This window comes from Notamacropus eugenii, chromosome 2, assembly GCF_028372415.1.
Source record: "Notamacropus eugenii isolate mMacEug1 chromosome 2, mMacEug1.pri_v2, whole genome shotgun sequence".
Lineage (NCBI taxonomy): Eukaryota > Metazoa > Chordata > Mammalia > Diprotodontia > Macropodidae > Notamacropus > Notamacropus eugenii.
Window position 1 is genome coordinate 215,120,763 of NC_092873.1, and position 19,198 is coordinate 215,139,960.

Sequence of the window (19,198 nt, forward strand, 5' to 3'; positions counted from 1 at the left end):
ATTTTGTAGTAAATTATTAAGTCTTGAGGTGAAAACCAAAACAATATAAGGTAGTGTGAAAGGAATGCAAATTAAAAACTCCAATCAACTAGAGAGAAGGAGAATGAATCAAGATGATACTGTTATAAGGGACCAGCATGGCTAGAGTCAGTTCAATACAAATCATTCTGGCTTCTGGTGATAAACAGCACAAAAGAACATGTTCCTCTGAAAATTGATCTTCAAGGTCATCCTTGAAGTTATCTATGGGGTCTGGCAAATCCAGCTCAGGGTACCATCCCTAAAGGCAGAACAAGGAAAAAGGAGACAAAGATATTACTGGCAGCTGTTGCCAGGGAATCACTTGAATCCTCCCAGTCAAAGCTGCAGTGCATGCATCCCCACACATGTGGACATGCACACACGCACAAGCGCACAGACACACATAGAGTAGAAGGAAGGAATATACAAAGTGGGACAGCACTGATGACAGCTTGATTATGGGTCAGATTCTCTCAGCTGCCCATAAGTTGGTCCCTCAACCAGAAAGTTCTGGTGCAGTCTTTTGTTTTTTGGGTGGGAGAGAGTAAAGTCTACCTTTTGTCCTCAGGTGAAGGCTGAGTGGATTGAGGGGAAAGGTGGACTCAAATACTTTTCCCTACAAGATTACCTTATATCTTCTATATTGATTATATACAACATATGTATATAATAATTCTAGAATTTAAACTCTTTTTAGAGGCAGGGACTATTCTATCTTCATTTTTTATCTCAAGCACTTAGTATAGAACCTGCTTAGTAGGTGCTTCATAAACAGTTGTTTGATTGATTAAATGACTAGGACAGCTTCAGGACCCTGAATTGTATCATGTTGTAGCACAGGCTAGCGGAGGGAAAAAATGGAAGGCCCAGGGGAGGTGGTTGGTTTGGAAAGAACGTTTCTGCCTTCGCCCCAGAATGTCCCTACCTTGAGGCAAAATCCTGTTCACTCTGTACTTAGTGTCAGTATGAAACAACATCCCTCACTCATCAACTGCCTCCTCCCCCCACTTCTCCCATAATTCTTCTGCAAGTATTATAGACAGAAGGTTCTGGGCAATGTTTGTTTTCATTGCTCAGTATGCCTCTATTTTGTTCCTTTTTCAGCAGGATTTCTCTTTATTTGACTTGTTTGTATGGTCAGATAAAAAATAAATTGCATTGTGTAGGCCTGATCTGATACTGACACAGCCAGGTACAGATGTGTGACATGACATGGCGGGCTGACCTTCAGCCATCCATGCTATACCTGTTTGTCTCGAGGCACACCTGAAGTCACTGCTCTCATCCTTTCCTTTCCCCTCATTGCCTTACTCTTTGGAGGGCTAGCACTAAGTTTCCCATGAGTTTATTGCTTCTGTCCCATTTACAATTCCCAGAAACATGGAAATTTTCACTTCCCTACCCGTGAAAAAGGAGTTTCTGATACCTCTCATAGCCCTGATACCTTCAACTTCTTTGACCTTTAGTGTTGATGACTATTGCTTTCATGAGATCTCCACTCCTTCACACTTGGCCCCATCCCTTATCTTAGTACCTTGTCACTATCATGTATTTATTAACAATTATGAAAGCTCATATACGTGTTTGTGTATGTGAGTGTGCATGTGCTCTTTCACCTACATTCTGTCTCCTCTATGTGAACATATATGTAATATAGATAGACAATATACCATTATATGATACATACTATATATAATGTACATACTATATATGATATATTATATATACTTACATGTTGTGGATGTATTATAAAACATTTGCAAAATCTTTTAAGCATAGGATCAGGACTGTACCTGTTATTTCACTAGCAGAAGAGATTTCTATTTGAGGAAATTTCCCTCATCAACACAAGCCAGAACCTTCTCTGCAACTTAAGAGTCTTAGAAGAGTTGCCTAGAACACTCAGAGGTTAAATGATTTGCCTAGGGTCACACAGCCAGTATTTGTCAGAGGCTGAACCTGAATCAAGGTCCTTCTGGCATCTTCACCCACCATGACACACTGTCCCTGTTTTATACACATGATCTTACTTATGTTACATTATGTTGCTCATAAAAAGCTTGTAAATGAGTGTGAGCTTGACTCCATTTTACAGATGAAAAAGTTGAGATTCAAAGAATGTAAGTCAGTTGTTCAAGGTTTCCTCCTTGATAGTTTTGTTCTTGTTCCTAACGTTGACATTGTTCCTTCTATTAGCCAACATCTGTGGATCAGTTTAACCAGGTTTTAACTATTCAAGATGTGGTTGTGGTGGTAGAGAAAAGCTGGTTCACTTTTTTCCTATTCCTGGAACCTCAATTGTTCCCACTATCCTTCTGTCTCCCAATCTAAAGGTTATTTTGACAACATTCACATACAAAACACAGTTTCTGGATGAACAAGAAGCAAAAAATAAATAAATCAAAATAGAAAAGGAAAGGAAAGGATACACTGTTTCCTTGAAACACTGTAGTTTTGTTTGTCTCAGTTCCTCTAAGAATCTTAGTAACATATCATGAGGTAATACCAAGATCTTGGTATGATGAGACAGGTGGAGGAGCTGTCCAGAATGCTTTTTCTGGGAACACCTCCTGTTGACATACAGTTTGACCCATTTTTGCTCATTGAAGTGGGATGGTGGCAAAGAAATAAAAAAACTGTGTTCTTGGAGGCCCAGTTTCATATTAATCATATTAATCTACAGCTATTCTATTAATTCTTCATTTGTTAATTCTTATAGGATGATTTTGAATATTATGTGAAAAAGTTGCTTCTTGACATTGAATCTGCCAAATTTAACTTAATTTTTCTTTTGAAATAATTTGCAATTTTAGGTAGAGTATGAGAGGCAGAGGGGAATTCATTTTTCTCTTTTCGTGGTGCATGGGTGGGGATGCTCAGTTCCGTAACAGGTCTATCATGATCCTCCCCAGCTCCTTATGTTTACCATACCCCAGGTGTCAGCAAACCAAAGAAAGTTTTGTTTCCTGCCGATTCACACCTAGCTCCCTGAAGTAAGGAAATCAGTCTGGTTACTTCAGAGAAGTCAGGATGGAAGTTTGCCAAACTGTGGAACTACAGCAGTCTTCTAATGTATCCTGTTACTGAATAGCAATTTCCTCTACAACTAGGTGGTATAGTGGATAGAAAGTTGAACTCTGAGGCCATAAAACTCAAGTCCTTTCACATTCACTTATCAGTTATGTAATCCGAGTTAAGTCATTTCACTTCTGTCTGTCTCAATTTCCTTACCTATAAAATCAGGATAATAATAGCACCCACCACCTGGGCTTGCTATGAACATCAAATGAAATAAATGCAAAGTATTTTTAAAATTTTAACATGACATATAAATGTTAGCTATTATTATTATACTGAAGCACTATAATTATTATATATAGTTTTCCATTATATTAAAGTACTAGTAAATGTTAGTGATCCCCATAATCATCATCATCATTAATTATTACATCCCTAGAAATGATCAGGCATTTTCCACGTGATGTTCTTTAGCAGCTCAGAAAACCACTATCTCTCAAAACCACTATCTCATTCTACATTTGGACAGCTCTAACTGTTTGTAAGGTTTTCAGTTCATCAGGCTACAATCTGTCTCTCCATAACTAAACCGGCCCTTTGGGATCAAGCAAAACATGGCTCTTACAAATGATAGCTCTTTAGATACTTGAAGACAATTAAGTCTCCCTCCCCACACCTCTCAGACTTCTCTTTTTCAGGTTAAATATATCTACTTTGTTGATCTAATCTTTGGGGGGTACAGTCTCTAGGCCTTGATCATCTTGGTTGCTCTTCTCGGGATAGACTCCCTGTTATCAGTCCTTCCTAATATATGGTAGAATTGAATGTGGTACTCCAGAAGTGGTCAAACCATTGTACTGGGGACAGCAGCTTCTTAGATGACTAGTTTCCTAGTTAACTGAGATTTAAGTAGAAACCTCTTTTGTATTACAACAACATGGTTGAAAGTCTTTTAAAAAGGTTTTCATCCACATTTATCCAACCATTCACTCATTCAACATTTATGAAGCACTTCAAGGTACATTGTTCTGAGTACTAGAAAATCTAAAACATGAACACTTTAGAGATTGGTATAAAGATGATGCAGAAAAACAGGCAATTATATTACATACTAAGTACATTAGAGAGTTGAAAAAACAAGTGTTTTTAAGGTCTGAGGGAGAAGAGAGTTACTGAGCAGGGGGATCACAGAAGATTTCATGGAGTATATGGCATTAATGTTGAGTTTTAAAGGAAGGGGGTGAATTTAATGGGTGGAAAGAGAAAGGATCTTTTCCTTTAAAATGAAATAAAGAACTTCAGTTACTTGAGGGTCCTATTTAGTTCTGTAGTTAGAAATTTGCTATATTATTACATTATTTTTTTCTAAAAATGAATGAATGAATGAAGATGCACCTAGGGAGCACTGACTAGGTGCCAAGCACTAGAAATACAAATAGATCAAGAAAACAATCCCTGTTGTCAAGAAGCTCACATTCTGCTTGAGAAATACTTCAGAAGATTAATGACATCATTGGCACGGGTACTTCTACCACCAAATATATATCACATCTCCTTCTATGTCTTAGAAGGACACAGCAAGCTGTGGTCAAAAAAAATGGCCAAGACTGATGATGAATTGATGACCAAGATTCTGGTGAAGAATCTCTCTCTACTTATCTAGGCTGGCCCCTAGTTGACAGTACAGTCTATCATCAAATCCTGTTCTAAAGCCTTTTCAGTTTAGTAGGCCACTGGCCTAGTCCTTAAAAACCCAAGATCATATAAGTACTTAGATGAGACATCAGGGGAGTCATTCAGTCAATCACTTACTATATACTAGACTCTGTCCTAAGACTGAGGATTACAAGAAAGAAAAAAGACACTATCCTGGACTTCAAGGCATGCACATTCTAATGGGGAGAGGCAGTAAGATACAACTATATACAGAGCTGTACAGCTCTGTACAGCTATGTACAGAGTAGATGGAAGGCAATCTTAAGGGAAAAGCACTAGTGGCAGATGGAGAGAAGGAGCATAGTAGAGAATTATTGTCACACCATCAGTAATAAATGAAAACATTTAAGCACAGAGATGCTGAAGGAAAAAGTTCAAGGAAAATATTTTGGGGGGAAAAGAATAGGGATATCAAAGATGTCATGTAAATGATGGGCCACGCCTGAGTGTGACTCAAACCAGATAAAAATGTAATTAGGAAATATTTAACAAAATAATAAAAGTACAATAAAAATACATAATATTAATGTGTATTTTTCTAAGTCAATATGCATCTGGGAGGGATCCTCAAGTATAGTTTCTTGTTGCTCAGCCATTTCTTCTTCTCAGTCTGACTCTCCATGACCCCGTTTAGGTTTGTTTGTTATTATTGATTTTGGTGTTTTGTTTTTTTGGCAAAGATACTGGAGTGATTTGCCATTTCCTTCTCCAGCTTATTTTACAGATGAGGAAACTGAGGCCAACGGGGTTAAATGACTTGCTTACACAGTAAGTGTCTCAGGCTGAATCTGAGCTCAGGTCTTCCTGACTCCCGGATGGTTCAGTTGCTCTTATTTTGACTCAAGTTTGACTACTGCTGTAGAGGAAAGTATGATCTGGAATATTAATAATGATGATAGCTTGTATTTATATAGCACTTAATGTGCATTAAATCATTTGATCCTCACAATAACCCTATGAAGTAATTGTTATTATTATCCACATTTTTCTGAAGAAGCCCAGAGAAGCATAGTAATTTTATTTAAGGTTGCACAGCTAACAAAAACTTGAGACAAAATTTAAACCCAGAACCCAACTCTGAGACCAGCAACAACCACTTCCCCATGCTACCTCTGTAGTTGGTTCATCATGAACCTAGCCTCCATGTTCTTAATTATTACTGTGTCACTTCTATCTATAATCTGTAGTCTTGCACCATGACAATGTGGCCATCACAACTGGGGATTCCAACCAGGAGACCAAGATGTAGGACTTTTTGAAGCCTTACCTAATGATCTCTAAACCTTTTATCACCATTACTCCCCATCTCCACTCATCCAATGGTCTAACTAGAAGAGGAGATGTATTATATTTCTATCCCTTCCACTGTTTATTTCCCAGGACCTTAAACATTCTTCTTTATTCTATTTTCCATGAATCCACAATTCTTAACTGTGGCCCTCTTTTTTCTTCATATCCGTTATAACCTGCTTTGGCTCACCACTTAGGAGACCTAGATATATGCCTGTTTCTTCCATTTTCACTTTTCTACTTATCCCTCTTGAAATATTTCTCCCTCTTCCTCCCACGACTGCCTTTGGGATAGAACATGGGAATGCTAATAGGAAATCTTTTTAAAGAAGAAATCCATATGGAATGTGATGTTTAGCTTCCCTTTTTTAAAATTATCCACTGGAAAGATACAACACTGACTCTGAATGGTTTTGTTTTCATTTCAAAGAAGTATTCAATTCATTCTAAAGCCTCATCCCACACAATGAAAACAACTGTGTTAAACAATCAAAATGCTTAAAAACACTTAGGAAAAATATTCATCATGTTCTAGTGGACATGTTGTTAAACTTTGACTAAACTGAAGTTTACCTTTTGTAAGTAAGAACCCAATTTATTAAACTCATGGATTGTAATGCTGGGTTATGACTTAGTTTATCCTATTGACGTTTCACTACCTTAATCCTAGTACCAATGCTAATGAAGGCAATTGAATGCACTCAGTGACTATTTCATTTAGCTAAAATGTAGACACAATGCAGAAACAATCTTATGTAAACACATTTAAGTAATCAAAAATTATCTTCATTTGGAGACAGATTTCCACAAATAACGATTTAATGCTTTGGGGGAAAGATCTTGTTGGTGTATGTTTTTCTCTGTTCTCATCTTCAGCTATATTTGGCAATGCGTTAGATACAATATTGCTTAATAGATTCTTGCAAAAAAAATACAATCTCTTTTTTTTTAACCAAACTACAAAAATTTGTTAGCAGCAGAGTAAGTACAAAACAACTTCATTTGCAAGGAACTAAAGAAATTCATTCTAAATGGTGAGGTATTTTGTTGTTTTGCTTTGTTTTTTTAGTTACTTGAGACTTTACTCATAAACTTTTTAAAAATTTTAAATGATTGAGAGGGAACTTTTCCTAAAAATGTACTCTATGTATCCCTGCCTTATTAAATGTAATATATAATTCATTTATTTTTAAATTATTATTATTATTATTGCAAATGAAAAAAAAAATCAAACTTCTCTCCCTCTCGCTTCTTTCTCTTACCTCACTGAGAAAGAAGGAAAACAAACGACCTTTTAAAATATTTACAGTCAAAAGAAAACAAATTCCTGTATTGGCCACATCCATAAAAAATACATCTCAATCTGCACTCTTAATCCATTACCTCTCTCTTAGGAGGTGAGTTGCATATTTCATGATGAGTCCTTTGGAGTCTTAGTATTTGACTGCACTGAGTTCCTAAGTTAAAAATGCTTGTCATCACAATATTATTATTGTATACATCATTCTTTTGGTTCTGTTTACATTGCTCTGCATCAGTTCATGCAAGTTTTCCCAGGTTTCTCATCCTTTCTTACAACACACTATGGTATTATATTATATTCATATGCCATAACCTGTTCAGTCCTCAATTCATGGACTCCCCCTCACTTTCCAAATCTTTGCCACTGTAAATTGTTATGATATATAGGATGTCCCCAAAGTCTTACTGAAGTTTTGGCTTTAATAATTTCAGAAGTATAAATGTTAGAAACTTAAAAAAACCCTGAAAACTTAATTATTTGCATTTTTTAAATATTGATATGTTTATCATTAACATTCAATATGATCATAATCTTACATTAAATACCATTCTAGTTGATTTTGAAATTTTGTAAAAAAATATTTATTAGCTGTTGTTGCTCATTAACTGAAAAGTTTGCATTTGTAATCCTAGCCTGAATATCATCCAAAGAACCAGGTTTGTGATACACACATGACAGTTTTGAAGTGACCAACACAAAAGCAATTCTAATGGAGATAGACCAGGTGACTGAGGTGGTCAAGCAAGAGGACCTCTTCTACTAATCCATTGGCTCAAGAAAGTGTCATCCAGAAACTATCATACATGCAAAACACAATGACAGTGGTCAGTCTTGTTTAAGTGAAAATTAAAAATTTATTATTCAAAATTCACAAAAACTAATTAAGTGTGTAAGAAATTTAAATAATTAAACTTTTAAATGTTGTTTGATAAGTTTGTGGTTTTTATACTTCTGAAGTTATTGAAGTTCAAAACTTCACGAAGAATTCTAGGAAAGACTATATTATGTTATACATTCTTAGAATTTATTTTGATTCTGCTGCTCCCATAATCTAGTACTCTTTTTATTCCCTCCTCCTATTTGCCCTTTTCCTTCTGTTTCCATATTGACAAAAATGCATTTCTGTACCTCACTCTGTGTGTGTATTATTCCCTCTTGGTCAGTTCAAATGAGAGTAAAATCCAAATATTGCCTATCCCCCTTTCCTCCTCTTTTTTGGTATAGACTTCTACTTATATACCCTGATTATGTAACATAATTTTACCTGTCCTTATTCTACCTAGTGTATCATGCTTCCCTCTTTCTTTTTTTCTAACTTCATCAAAACATAAGAATAAATCTTAAGCCTTTTGTCTAATTGTCTCCTTCAATGACTCCTGGTGATGATGGCTTTCTGAGAGGATAAACGTATCATCTCCCCATATTACAATATAAACAATTTATCCTTGTTTAAACTCTTATGACTTTTCGCTCATGTTTGCCTTTTTATGCTTCTTTTGACTCTTTTGTTCCTTTATACTTCTTATTTCATTTATAAGGAAAACACCATTTCAACGCTTTAAAAGAAAAAAGCCCTTGCTTCATCTCTCCTAGGAATTCTATTTGAACTTGTACAAGCTGTGTTTTTATTTGAGACGTTGTTAATAGATATTTTTGGAGTCATTCTCTTCTGGGATGGTCTATTGAGCATCACTGTTACCAGAAGTTTTTGTGTGTGTTTTTTTTAATGATGGGCATCTTTGCTCATTCTTCCAGACTGCTTACTGATTCCAGGCTTTGTGTTAGAGCTGGACGTTCGCACTTCTAGAGGAAATGTCTGAACTGAATTGGTGTCCTCCAGGGTTCTGCCATTGCTTTCTTAGAGTTCCAGGATCTCAGAGGCAGCTCAGGCTTTAGTACTCCCAAAGCAGTCTGATCCAAGGCAAAATCTCATGGCTTTCCCCTGTTTGAGTACTGTCAGTTCATTCTCATTGAACCTGTATACAAAACTGCGTTTTTATTTGACACTTCGTTTACATGTTTTGAAGTCATTTTCTTAATCTCTTGACCTATGTTTAAGTCTGAGCAAGACACCTACAGACACTCTTGATTGGAGTCCCAGTAGACTGCTTCTGGACTCAGCCATTATTAGTAGCTAGAAAGCTATGCTGGTTCAGAGTGAGAGAACAGTAGGCTCATCTTTGGTCTGGACTTCCTATCCTGATTGTTTCACTTTGAACTGTTCTTCAGACTGATAACTGGCTTGGCTTTTGGGGTCAGAGCTATACCACCAATTCTTGCTTCTGAATTTGATCCTTTTTCAGGACATAGTCTATGGCCTCCAGCCCACCTCTTACCCTAGAATGCCACCCCTTAGTAAAGGTCTCTTCTTCAGCTGGCCTTGGGTCTATGATCAAGACTCAGCCTAGTGCATTTTCTAGATCCACATAGAAGACTTGTGGGAGACTAGGCATGTAGAGGCAGGTGGGGGGGGGTGAGGGCAGGCGGGGAGAGTTCTTCTGTACCTCTTGCTCCTCCACCATCTTGAATATGCCTTGCATTTCTTCAGGAAATATTTTTTTATCAAGCATCCCATTGTGTGCTTGGTGGTTAAAAAAAAAAAGATACATAGTTTACATAAAACATTGAGCACTACTCAGAGTTTAAAAGGAAATAAATCACACCTACAGAAAACTATAGTGCACAATGCTGCATGATAGGTACATCAGAGAGAGGCTGAAAAAATGTTCATGTGGAGTTAGACAGAGAAGAGCATGGCACATTAGCATTAAAAGCAACCTTAGACATCTTCTAGTCCAGCACCCTCATTTTAAAAATGTTTTTTAAAAAAAGTGAGGTTTGGATAAGCTACGTCATTTGCCCTCTGTCACACAGCTGTTTAGGGGCAAAGCTTGAACCACCATGTGGGTCTTCTCAGAACCAGCTGTGTGTGCTGTTCTGTGCTGCGGAATACAATTTCACATTTCATTAGTGCCTCAAATTTGTCACTGTGTCGCTATGGACAGTGATCATTCTTCTTTGATGTACGATAGGAATGAAAGTGGGTCCAGCTGAGGTCTGTAAAGCTATTTGACCCCTCATGAAGTGGCCTCAGACCACTGTCTTTATTATATTTAATTTTCATAGTTTTTCTGTCTCTTCTTTTTCTGTGACCTGTCAACCCATTTTTACATTTTACAGCGTTGCTTCTAATCCCCTGTAGACTGGGAAGCCAGTTTGTTTGCAAATTAAGAGTAAGAAGACTAAAGCAAGAAATTAAGGGTCTTGTCCATAAACACACATAAAGTACATGGACTTTACATAACCCTTGTTTTGCTTTTTATGTTTCTTTCTTGATAAATGAGGTCTTTTAATTAAGTGCTGGGTGCATGAAGCACCCATTATGTTGGCACTGACTTCAGTTATTACTTGTGTGCTCTCAGATATTTTGTTTGTTTCTGACTCTAGAAAAGGAACTCAGAACCCACCCTTGAGCAAGGAGTTCCTTAACAGCATTTCTGAAAAGTGATCACTCAATGTCTGTGTAAAGACATCCTACCCCTTCTACTTTTCCCATCCCTCACCAAACAATAGTGAAATCCCTACCTCCCAAAGCAGCCCATTGCATTCAGGAAAGATCTAATAGCTAGTTTCCCCTCATAAGCCAAAATCTTCTTTTCCTCAACTTCTGCGCACCATTCCTACAGCAGCAGCATCACGAGTCTTTTAATCTTTTGTGATGGCTGACATGGTCCAAAGTCATATTGCAGTGGGTCATGGGAAGTATAGCTGGATTTGAGGTCATTGTAACTACTAACACTCCCTTCCACCCAGAGGCTGTTCATGATGGTCTGGGGACATGCCAGGCACGACTGTCACGAGAGTGACTTATATAGTCATTTTCATAGCAGTAGGCAGACCTATAATGTAGTGAAGAGTGCCACTGTATTAATGGGAGAGGGAGCCTGAGGGTGGGAAGGGAGGGAGGGAGCTGATATCAGGCAAGTTCGTGTCTGATGTACATAACTGAATAAGAGCACACTTGATTTTTAGATGTCTGGAATATCTTTCTAACATTGTGTTATGCTTGCTTACAAAAATACTGGTACTTCGTGCCTTAAAAACTATGCATGATTCTCTTACTGTCTGTTTCGGTGTTAATGTGTTTAATGTGTAGGTGCCATATTTTAATATCTGAGTGAATGACTTAAAATTATAATATATTGTGGAGGAGGAGTTGGCAAAGATATTGGAGGGTTTGCCATTTTCTTATCCAGATCATTTTGTGGATAAGGACATAGTTAAGTGAGTTACCCAAGGTCATACAACTAGTAAGTGTCTGAGGCCAGATTTGAATGCAGGAAAATGAGTCTTCCTGATTCCAAGCCCAGTGCTCTATCCACTTAACTACCTACCTGCCCAACCATATATTAAGTACCTTTTATGTGTAGAGTACATAGAGACATAACTGGGACACATTTCATGCCCTCATGGAGTTTATATTCTAGTAGAGGGAGGAGGAAAAGGAGCAATATCTCCTACAGAAAAATACTTTAAATGCACAGTATGAGAGCACAATGTAGAATAGAACAGAAATGAGGTATAAAGGACTACTTGCACTAGATCATTTCCAGTAGCTAGAAAGATCAGTCAATAAGCATTTATTAAGCATCCTTTAGGCATTAGGCACTAATGCTAAGTGCTGGACGTACAGAAAAGGCAAAGGACTGTCCCCATCCTCAAAAAGTTCACATAAAGGAGACAACATGCAAACAAAAATGTATGAACAAGCTACATGCAGGATAAATAGGAAACAATCAATAGAGGGAAGGCACGGGGATTAAGGGGGATTGGGAAACACTTTTTGCAGATGGTCGGAAGCCAGGGAAGCCAAAAAGGAAGGATACCATTCCAGACACGGGGGACAGCCAGAGAAAATGTGGGGAATGGAGTATCTTGTTTGAGGAAGAGCAAGGAGTTTGGTGTCTTGGGATCAAGGAGAACATGGAAGAGGGAGGGAAGAGGATGGAGTTAAGCTGGAGGAAGACTAGAAAAATAGGTAGAGTGAGGTTAGGTTATGAAGGGTTTTGAATGCAGGAGCATTTTGTATTTGATTCTGTAGGTGACAGAGAGCCAATGGAATTTATTGAGTGTGTGTGGTACGGTGGGGGTGGGAAATCACTTTGGTGGCTAAATGGAGAATGGGTTGGAGTAGCAAGAGACAGGCAAGCAGACCAACCAGCAGGCTATTACAGTAACCGAAGAGAAAAGAGAACTTATAAAAAATGCCTGGTGCACGTGGTATTTGAGCTAGGTCTTGAACAATGCATAAGATTTCGATAGACGCATATGGGCAAAGATAATGGCCTAGGAGTCTATTTCTAGCTGTTTCCTCTTTTTTTCTTTCCTCACTTTTGTCTTCTGTCTCCTTTTCCCCTCTTCTTCTTAATTATTTCTTCCACTTTCTCTTATTCCTTCCTCTACTTGCCGGGTCCAGGTTCCTCTGTCCCGCCTCCATCTGTCTGACAGCTAAGTGTTAATGGGTCCTGACAGCCTGACTGAGATCCTCAGTGTCTTAATCTCAGGGCATGGGAGTAGAATACATGACTCAACTAGAGTCCCAGCTGAGTACATCTGCTTCTCTTGAATGATTGCTGGTCCCACAGCTAGTCTGCCTGCCAAGCTGGAGGTCTCCAGTAAAAACTATAAAACAGCATGCATATTATGGTTGCATATTTTATCTAACTCAACATACAATAATTTTGAAATAAATGTCAAAAGTTAGATTATTTCTAGCATGTTTGATATCACTTTACCTAATATTTAATAATATTCAGGTTCTATGATCTTATTTGTCCAAATAGAAAAATACAATGTCTTCTTATGTCTCCTACATCCTTTCTTCTCATTCAGTACTACAGGGAATCTTTATTTTCATTCCTATGGGCACTACCACCACCAACATTTGATAGCTGGCTGGCGCAGTAGTTAGAGGTTTGGAGATAAGAAGACCTGCCTCGGGTACTTACTAGTCATATGGCCCTGGGCAAATCAGTTCAGCTCTTTGAAACTCAGCTTTCTCATCTGTAAAATGGGAATAATAATGGTACCCTCCTCATAAGACTGCTATGAGGATGAAATGAGATAATTTATGTAACACACTCGGCAAAACTTAAAGTAGTACACAAACACTTTGGACTCTAGCACAGGTCAAAAGCCCCTCTACAAATCTGTAAACATTCTGTGAGTGTTGCTTGTGGTTGGGAAAAGACAATCACTATGAGCCTCTCTGCACCTAGCTAAGTTGGACCTGAGACAACAGAAGTACTGTCTGCCACTCTTATTGAAGCCTTTGTAGTTTGGCTATGCCATAGCTTTCGCCCTCTACACCAGCACAATGTCCAAGAGCACAGGGTCCCTTCTACATCACAGTGAGACATCAATGTAAAACTTGAGTTATTCAGTCATGTCCAACTCTTTGTGACCCCATTTAGTGTTTTCTTGGCAAAGATACTGGAGTGGTCTACCATTTCCTTCTCCAGCTCATTTGACAGATGGAGAAACTGAGGTAAACAGGGTTAAGTGACTTTCCCAGGATCACACAGTAAGTGTCTGAGGCTGCATTAGAGCTCAGGTCTTCCTAACTCCAAGTCTGACACTCTGTCCAGTGCACCACCTAGTTGCCCTCTGCAGTTTATGGTTTTGGAGAATTACTTCAGGCCATTGAGAGAGAGATTCAGTGACTTGCCCATCGTCACAGAGTTAGTAAGACTTGAATCCCTACTCTTATTTCTACTTCTGATGACCATATTTCCAATTACAAAACTTGATATTAGACTACATATTTTTACTCAAAATAATAGTTGTCCTAGTTCATATTTATTTATAAGGCATTTAATTTGCAAACCATATTTATAGGGTCATAGATTTAGAGGGTCAAGGAGACCATTATATTCAACCCATTCATTTTGCAGATTGAGGGAACTGAGACCCAGAATGGTTAAGTCACTTTCTGAGGATCACAGAGCTAGGAAGGGTTTGAGGCAATATTTGTACTCAGTCCTTCTTCTCTTCAACTCCAGTGCTCTATCTACTACCTCCAACTTACTGCCTCTCAAACCATGTAGCCCCATGAAGTGAATAGTATAGGTATGGATTTCCATTAAAAGATAAGAAAGTTGCAGTTCAAAGGTTAAAACTGGCCAAAGTTTTGCAGCTGGTCAGCGTCAGAGGGAGGACTTGAGGCCATGTAACTTGAATTCCAAGTCAGGAATCTTTTCCCACCAGACTTTGTTCCTTGTAAATAGAAGTATTACAGGGAAATTACAAATTACAGGATTTCTTCCTCAGAGCTAAGTTTTACAGATTAAATTTTGTCTATCTTCTAGGACATTTAAAGATCATATACACATTTCTTGTGCGTGTGTGTATGTGTTAGATTGTAATCTCCTTGAGGGCAAGGTCTGTCTTTTGTCTCTTTTTGTATCCCCAGTGCTTAGTATAATGTCTAACCCTTGGTAGGCCCCTAATCAATGTTGGTTGAGTTGTGTGTGCATGAGTATACACATTTGTACTAGTGTTGGGTGATTTTTGTCTGAATGACATAATTTAAATTTGACAAACTATCAGGTGGAAAGCTTTTTTAAAGTCCTAAACAGTAAAACAGTCACTTAAAGTGAATGTTTGCTAGAGTCTCATAGCCATAATATATTTGTAGATAATGAAAGTTTGTCTCAAAACTTCACAAATTAATTGAGGAATGCATACCAGTGAAACGAATACAGGACTGAGAATCAGATCTGAGATCCAGTCTAGGTCCATCACTTTATAGTTACATGACCTTGGGTAAGTTCTTTAGATTTCCTGAGTCTCTGTTTTCTAAGAAAACAGAAATGAAGCACTTGAAATGTTCTACAAATGTCAGCCTTTATTATTAGTATCATTGACATATTACGAGGTTAGATAATTTCTAATATCACTTCTGATTCTAACATTCTTGGATTCTATGAGCTTGATTTTTATTACAGAAAAGCACATTTTCCTATTTGCTTAATATCAGCTGCATATTTATCTTGTCTTTGAAAATACAGTTAAATGTCAAGAATCTTAAGGCCGTGCTTATTTCAGTTAAGGGTTAAATGATTTATGGATGTACCCTACAAAATTATTTATGATATTATTCCTTTCTTCCTTCCAGGCCAGAATACAGAACTATGATAGCCACTGGTGGTGTCATAACAGGCCTGGCAGCCTTAAAGAGACAAGACTCTGCTAGATCTCAGCATCATGTCAATCTTAGCCCATCACCTGCTGATCAAGAGAAGAAACCAGTTAGACGCCGACCTAGGGCTGATGTTGTGGTTGTTCGAGGCAAAATACGACTTTATTCTCCATCTGGATTTTTCCTCATCTTAGGAGTGTTGATCTCAATTATAGGAATTGCAATGGCAGTCCTAGGATATTGGCCCCAAAAAGAGCATTTTATAGATGCTGAAACCAGGCTGTCAACCAACCAAACCCAGGTGATCAGAAACCAAGGTGGTATCATGGTTCGCTTCTTTGAACAGCATTTACACTCTGATAAGATGAAAATGCTTGGCCCTTTTACAATGGGCATAGGGATTTTTATTTTTATATGTGCAAATGCCATTCTACATGAAAACCGTGACAAGGAAACCAAAATCATTCACATGCGAGACATCTACTCCACTGTCATAGATATCCACACCCTAAGAATCAAAGAGCAAAAACTGATGAATGGTGTCTACACTGGCTTAATGGGAGAGAATGAAGTGAAGCAAAATGGTAACTCCTGTGCCTCAAGATTAGCAGCAAATACACTTGCCTCTTTCTCAGGTTTTAGGAGCAGTTTTCGAATGGACAGCTCTGCTGAAGAGGATGAATTTAGACTCAATGAGAGCAAGAATGGTAGTCACCTCATGCCCCCTTTGTTATCTGACAGTTCTGTCTCTGTCTTTGGCCTCTATCCACCCCATAACAAGGCGGTAGATGATAAGAACAGTAACATTAAAAAATGTGAAACCAAGTCCATTGTATCCTCATCCATCAGCGCTTTCACATTGCCTGTGATCAAACTTAACAATTGCGTCATTGATGAGCCTAGCATAGACAACATTACCGAGGACTCTGAGACTATAAAATGCAGGTCTCGGAATTTATCCATGGATTCACTGGCTGTTCCTTTAACCAATATCAATGAATCCTACCAGCGAACCAGTTTAGGGCTGCCACGGAATGATTCTGCTGGGGAATCTCTCTCAAACCAGTACAAATCTTCTGTGGCTCTTGGACCTAGAACTGGACAGCTTTTGTCACCTGGGGCTGCTAGGAAACAATTTGGATCCAACACATCCCTGCATCTGCTGTCTTCACACTCAAAATCCTTAGACTTGGACCGGGGTCCCTCCACGTTGACTGTACAGGCTGAACAACGAAAACACCCAAGTTGGCCCCGGTTGGATCGGAGTAACAGCAAAGGGTACATGAAACTGGAGAACAAAGAGGACCCAATGGATAGGTTGCTTGTACCCCAAGTTTCCATCAAAAAAGACTTTACAAATAAGGAGAAGCTTCTTATGATTTCAAGATCTCACAATAATTTGAGCTTTGAACATGATGAATTTTTGAGTAACAACCTAAAGAGGGGAACTTCAGAAACAAGATTTTAAATCTTAAAACACACACACACACACATACACGTACATACACACACACACAAACTATCTTTTACAAGGCAACTTATTTTAAAACAATTTTCACAGGTGTTTGGTCAAGCAATGGGTACAAGCCTCTTTAACCAAACAGTTGTAGCCTAACAGAGTTGGTTCCTTATTTCTGTGGTGGAGACAGTTTCATGACTTAGTGACATACAGCTGCAATATTGTCTTTTATCATCACACACAGTATTTTTTTATGTTCCTATATAAGCATGATCTCTTTGGTTACGGTGAGTCAGAGGCCTGCATCCAAACAAAAGGACACCTGCTTCAGGTTTCATTTCTTTCCTTGATTGCTACATTCCCAGAATGATGCTTCCAGTCTAGAAAGCAAAGTCACTAAAGTCTGGACTAGGAATGCCAAATCCAGGCCAAAGACTAAATATATTTTTTAATGTGTATGCTGATTATGTAATTTAAGGTTTTGTTTTAAAAAAAAAAAACAACACATGGGGTTGGGTGAACTTAGGGGGAAAACAAAGCAGATTAAATATATATATATATTTTTGTTGTTTGTGTATGAATTCATTGTAATTGGTTGAGTCAGATACCAATATTGTGAACTTTTCTCTAGGTTATATGTGATAACCTTCCAACATCCATTATATTTTAGAGTTGTAATTCCAGAATATCCTATATTGTAGTGCCACTGCTCTGAAATTTTCATAACTTTATGGAGAAAAATCAAAACTTTATCAGATGACTGAAATTTTAGAAACAGAAACTATTGAAATTAACTAGAATATGAAAGACCCAAAGTTTTTCATTCAGTTAAATAAGTTTTATAAGGTACCTATTATGAGTAATATGCTAGAAATACAAAGAAAGACATTTTTTTAAAAGTCTCTGCCCTCAAGGAGTTTATATTCTGCTGAATGCAATTCCATCCCCAAATATCCAGATCCAAGGAGTATTTATTAATTCATATTAACTGGAAAAAATGAGTGCTAACCAGTATTAAATAGTATGTGCATCGTTCCTTCCTCACCTTCGATTTTTAGCCTTTCATGTCCCTAACCTCTTCTCTCTACCCCCAAGTAACAACTGACAGCAACAGTGACAAAAACAACACCAATAACCTGAACTCTTAATAGAGTTATAAATTTCTGTAGTTGAGACAACAATCAGCTAATCTCACCATGCCTTTTAATTTTGGCCTGCCCCTAGTTTGATGATTCAAGAACATTTAGCTCTCACTAAATTGCCTTGAAAAATACCTTTTTGCAAGGAAAGCTTATGAAAACCCCCAAAGACTGTTTTGTTTTGTTTTTTTCATGGTTGCAGTTTTAGGTTTTGTGCACATCAATATTAAAATGTATGTGTTTATCCAAAAGTTGTCCTGTTTTCCAGTACTGCTTAATATTCTTACTAAACTGACGTACTCAGGAATTCTTTTTTAATAGCTTTCCCCCCAAATGACCAAACATTTCAAAGCATCAGTGTACTGCAGTTGTGTTTAGAAAGCAGAAGACAGAAATATTTGTGTTTCCAGCTCCATCTAATCCCTATTGTGATCTTTGCATTCAGAGCATGATTTGCTCTGTGGATCAAGGCCTAGTACTTACAGAACCTTGAGCCTATATACTGTAAGAGAGTGGGCTAAATATTTTGGTATGAAGCTTTTAATAAACTTCTGGTTTGTGTTCTTAATACATTTGCTATTTTTTTGGAAATAAAATAGAATGTACAACTCTATTTATAGTTAAGTATTGTTTTTTAATCCTACACATAATCCATGGGTCACTAATCAGAGGTATATGTACATGTAGCTAAGGCCACCCAAGTCCAGGGAATAGTGGAATATAAGCTCCCTAAGGGCCCCATTGTTTCATCTTTATAATCTCATGACCCAGCACAATGCCTAGCATAGGGTAGATGCTTAATAATTGCTAATTGTTGATGTGAAATGTTTTCATTCCATTCATTAGAAACTAAATATCTACTATGTGCCAAGTAAGGAAGACTCAAATTTGAGAAAAATTGTCATTGCCAAGAAAGATCTTACTTCCTAACTAGATGGAAACAGTGAATACCCAAATAATTAAATACAAAATACATATGACGTAGAACTCTAGGACAAAAGATCTCTAAGCTCTGTGTTTACACAGATCAGGTTCTGTGTTGGAGACTGACT

At 37.7% G+C, this 19,198-nt stretch overlaps 1 protein-coding gene across 2 annotated transcripts in view; it reads left to right on the plus strand.

Annotated features, from left to right (window-relative positions):
* The window catches only part of TMEM200A (transmembrane protein 200A), a 147,958-nt gene extending 129,199 nt beyond the window's left edge, over positions 1-18,759 (plus strand). For both annotated transcript variants that reach the window (XM_072643309.1, XM_072643310.1), the window contains exon 3: positions 15,525-18,759. In XM_072643309.1, the coding sequence (XP_072499410.1) occupies positions 15,541-17,016 (1,476 nt within the window). In that variant the 5' untranslated portion in view covers positions 15,525-15,540 and the 3' untranslated portion in view covers positions 17,017-18,759. The remainder of the gene's footprint in view (positions 1-15,524) is intronic.
* Positions 18,760-19,198: the final 439 nt, after the last annotated feature.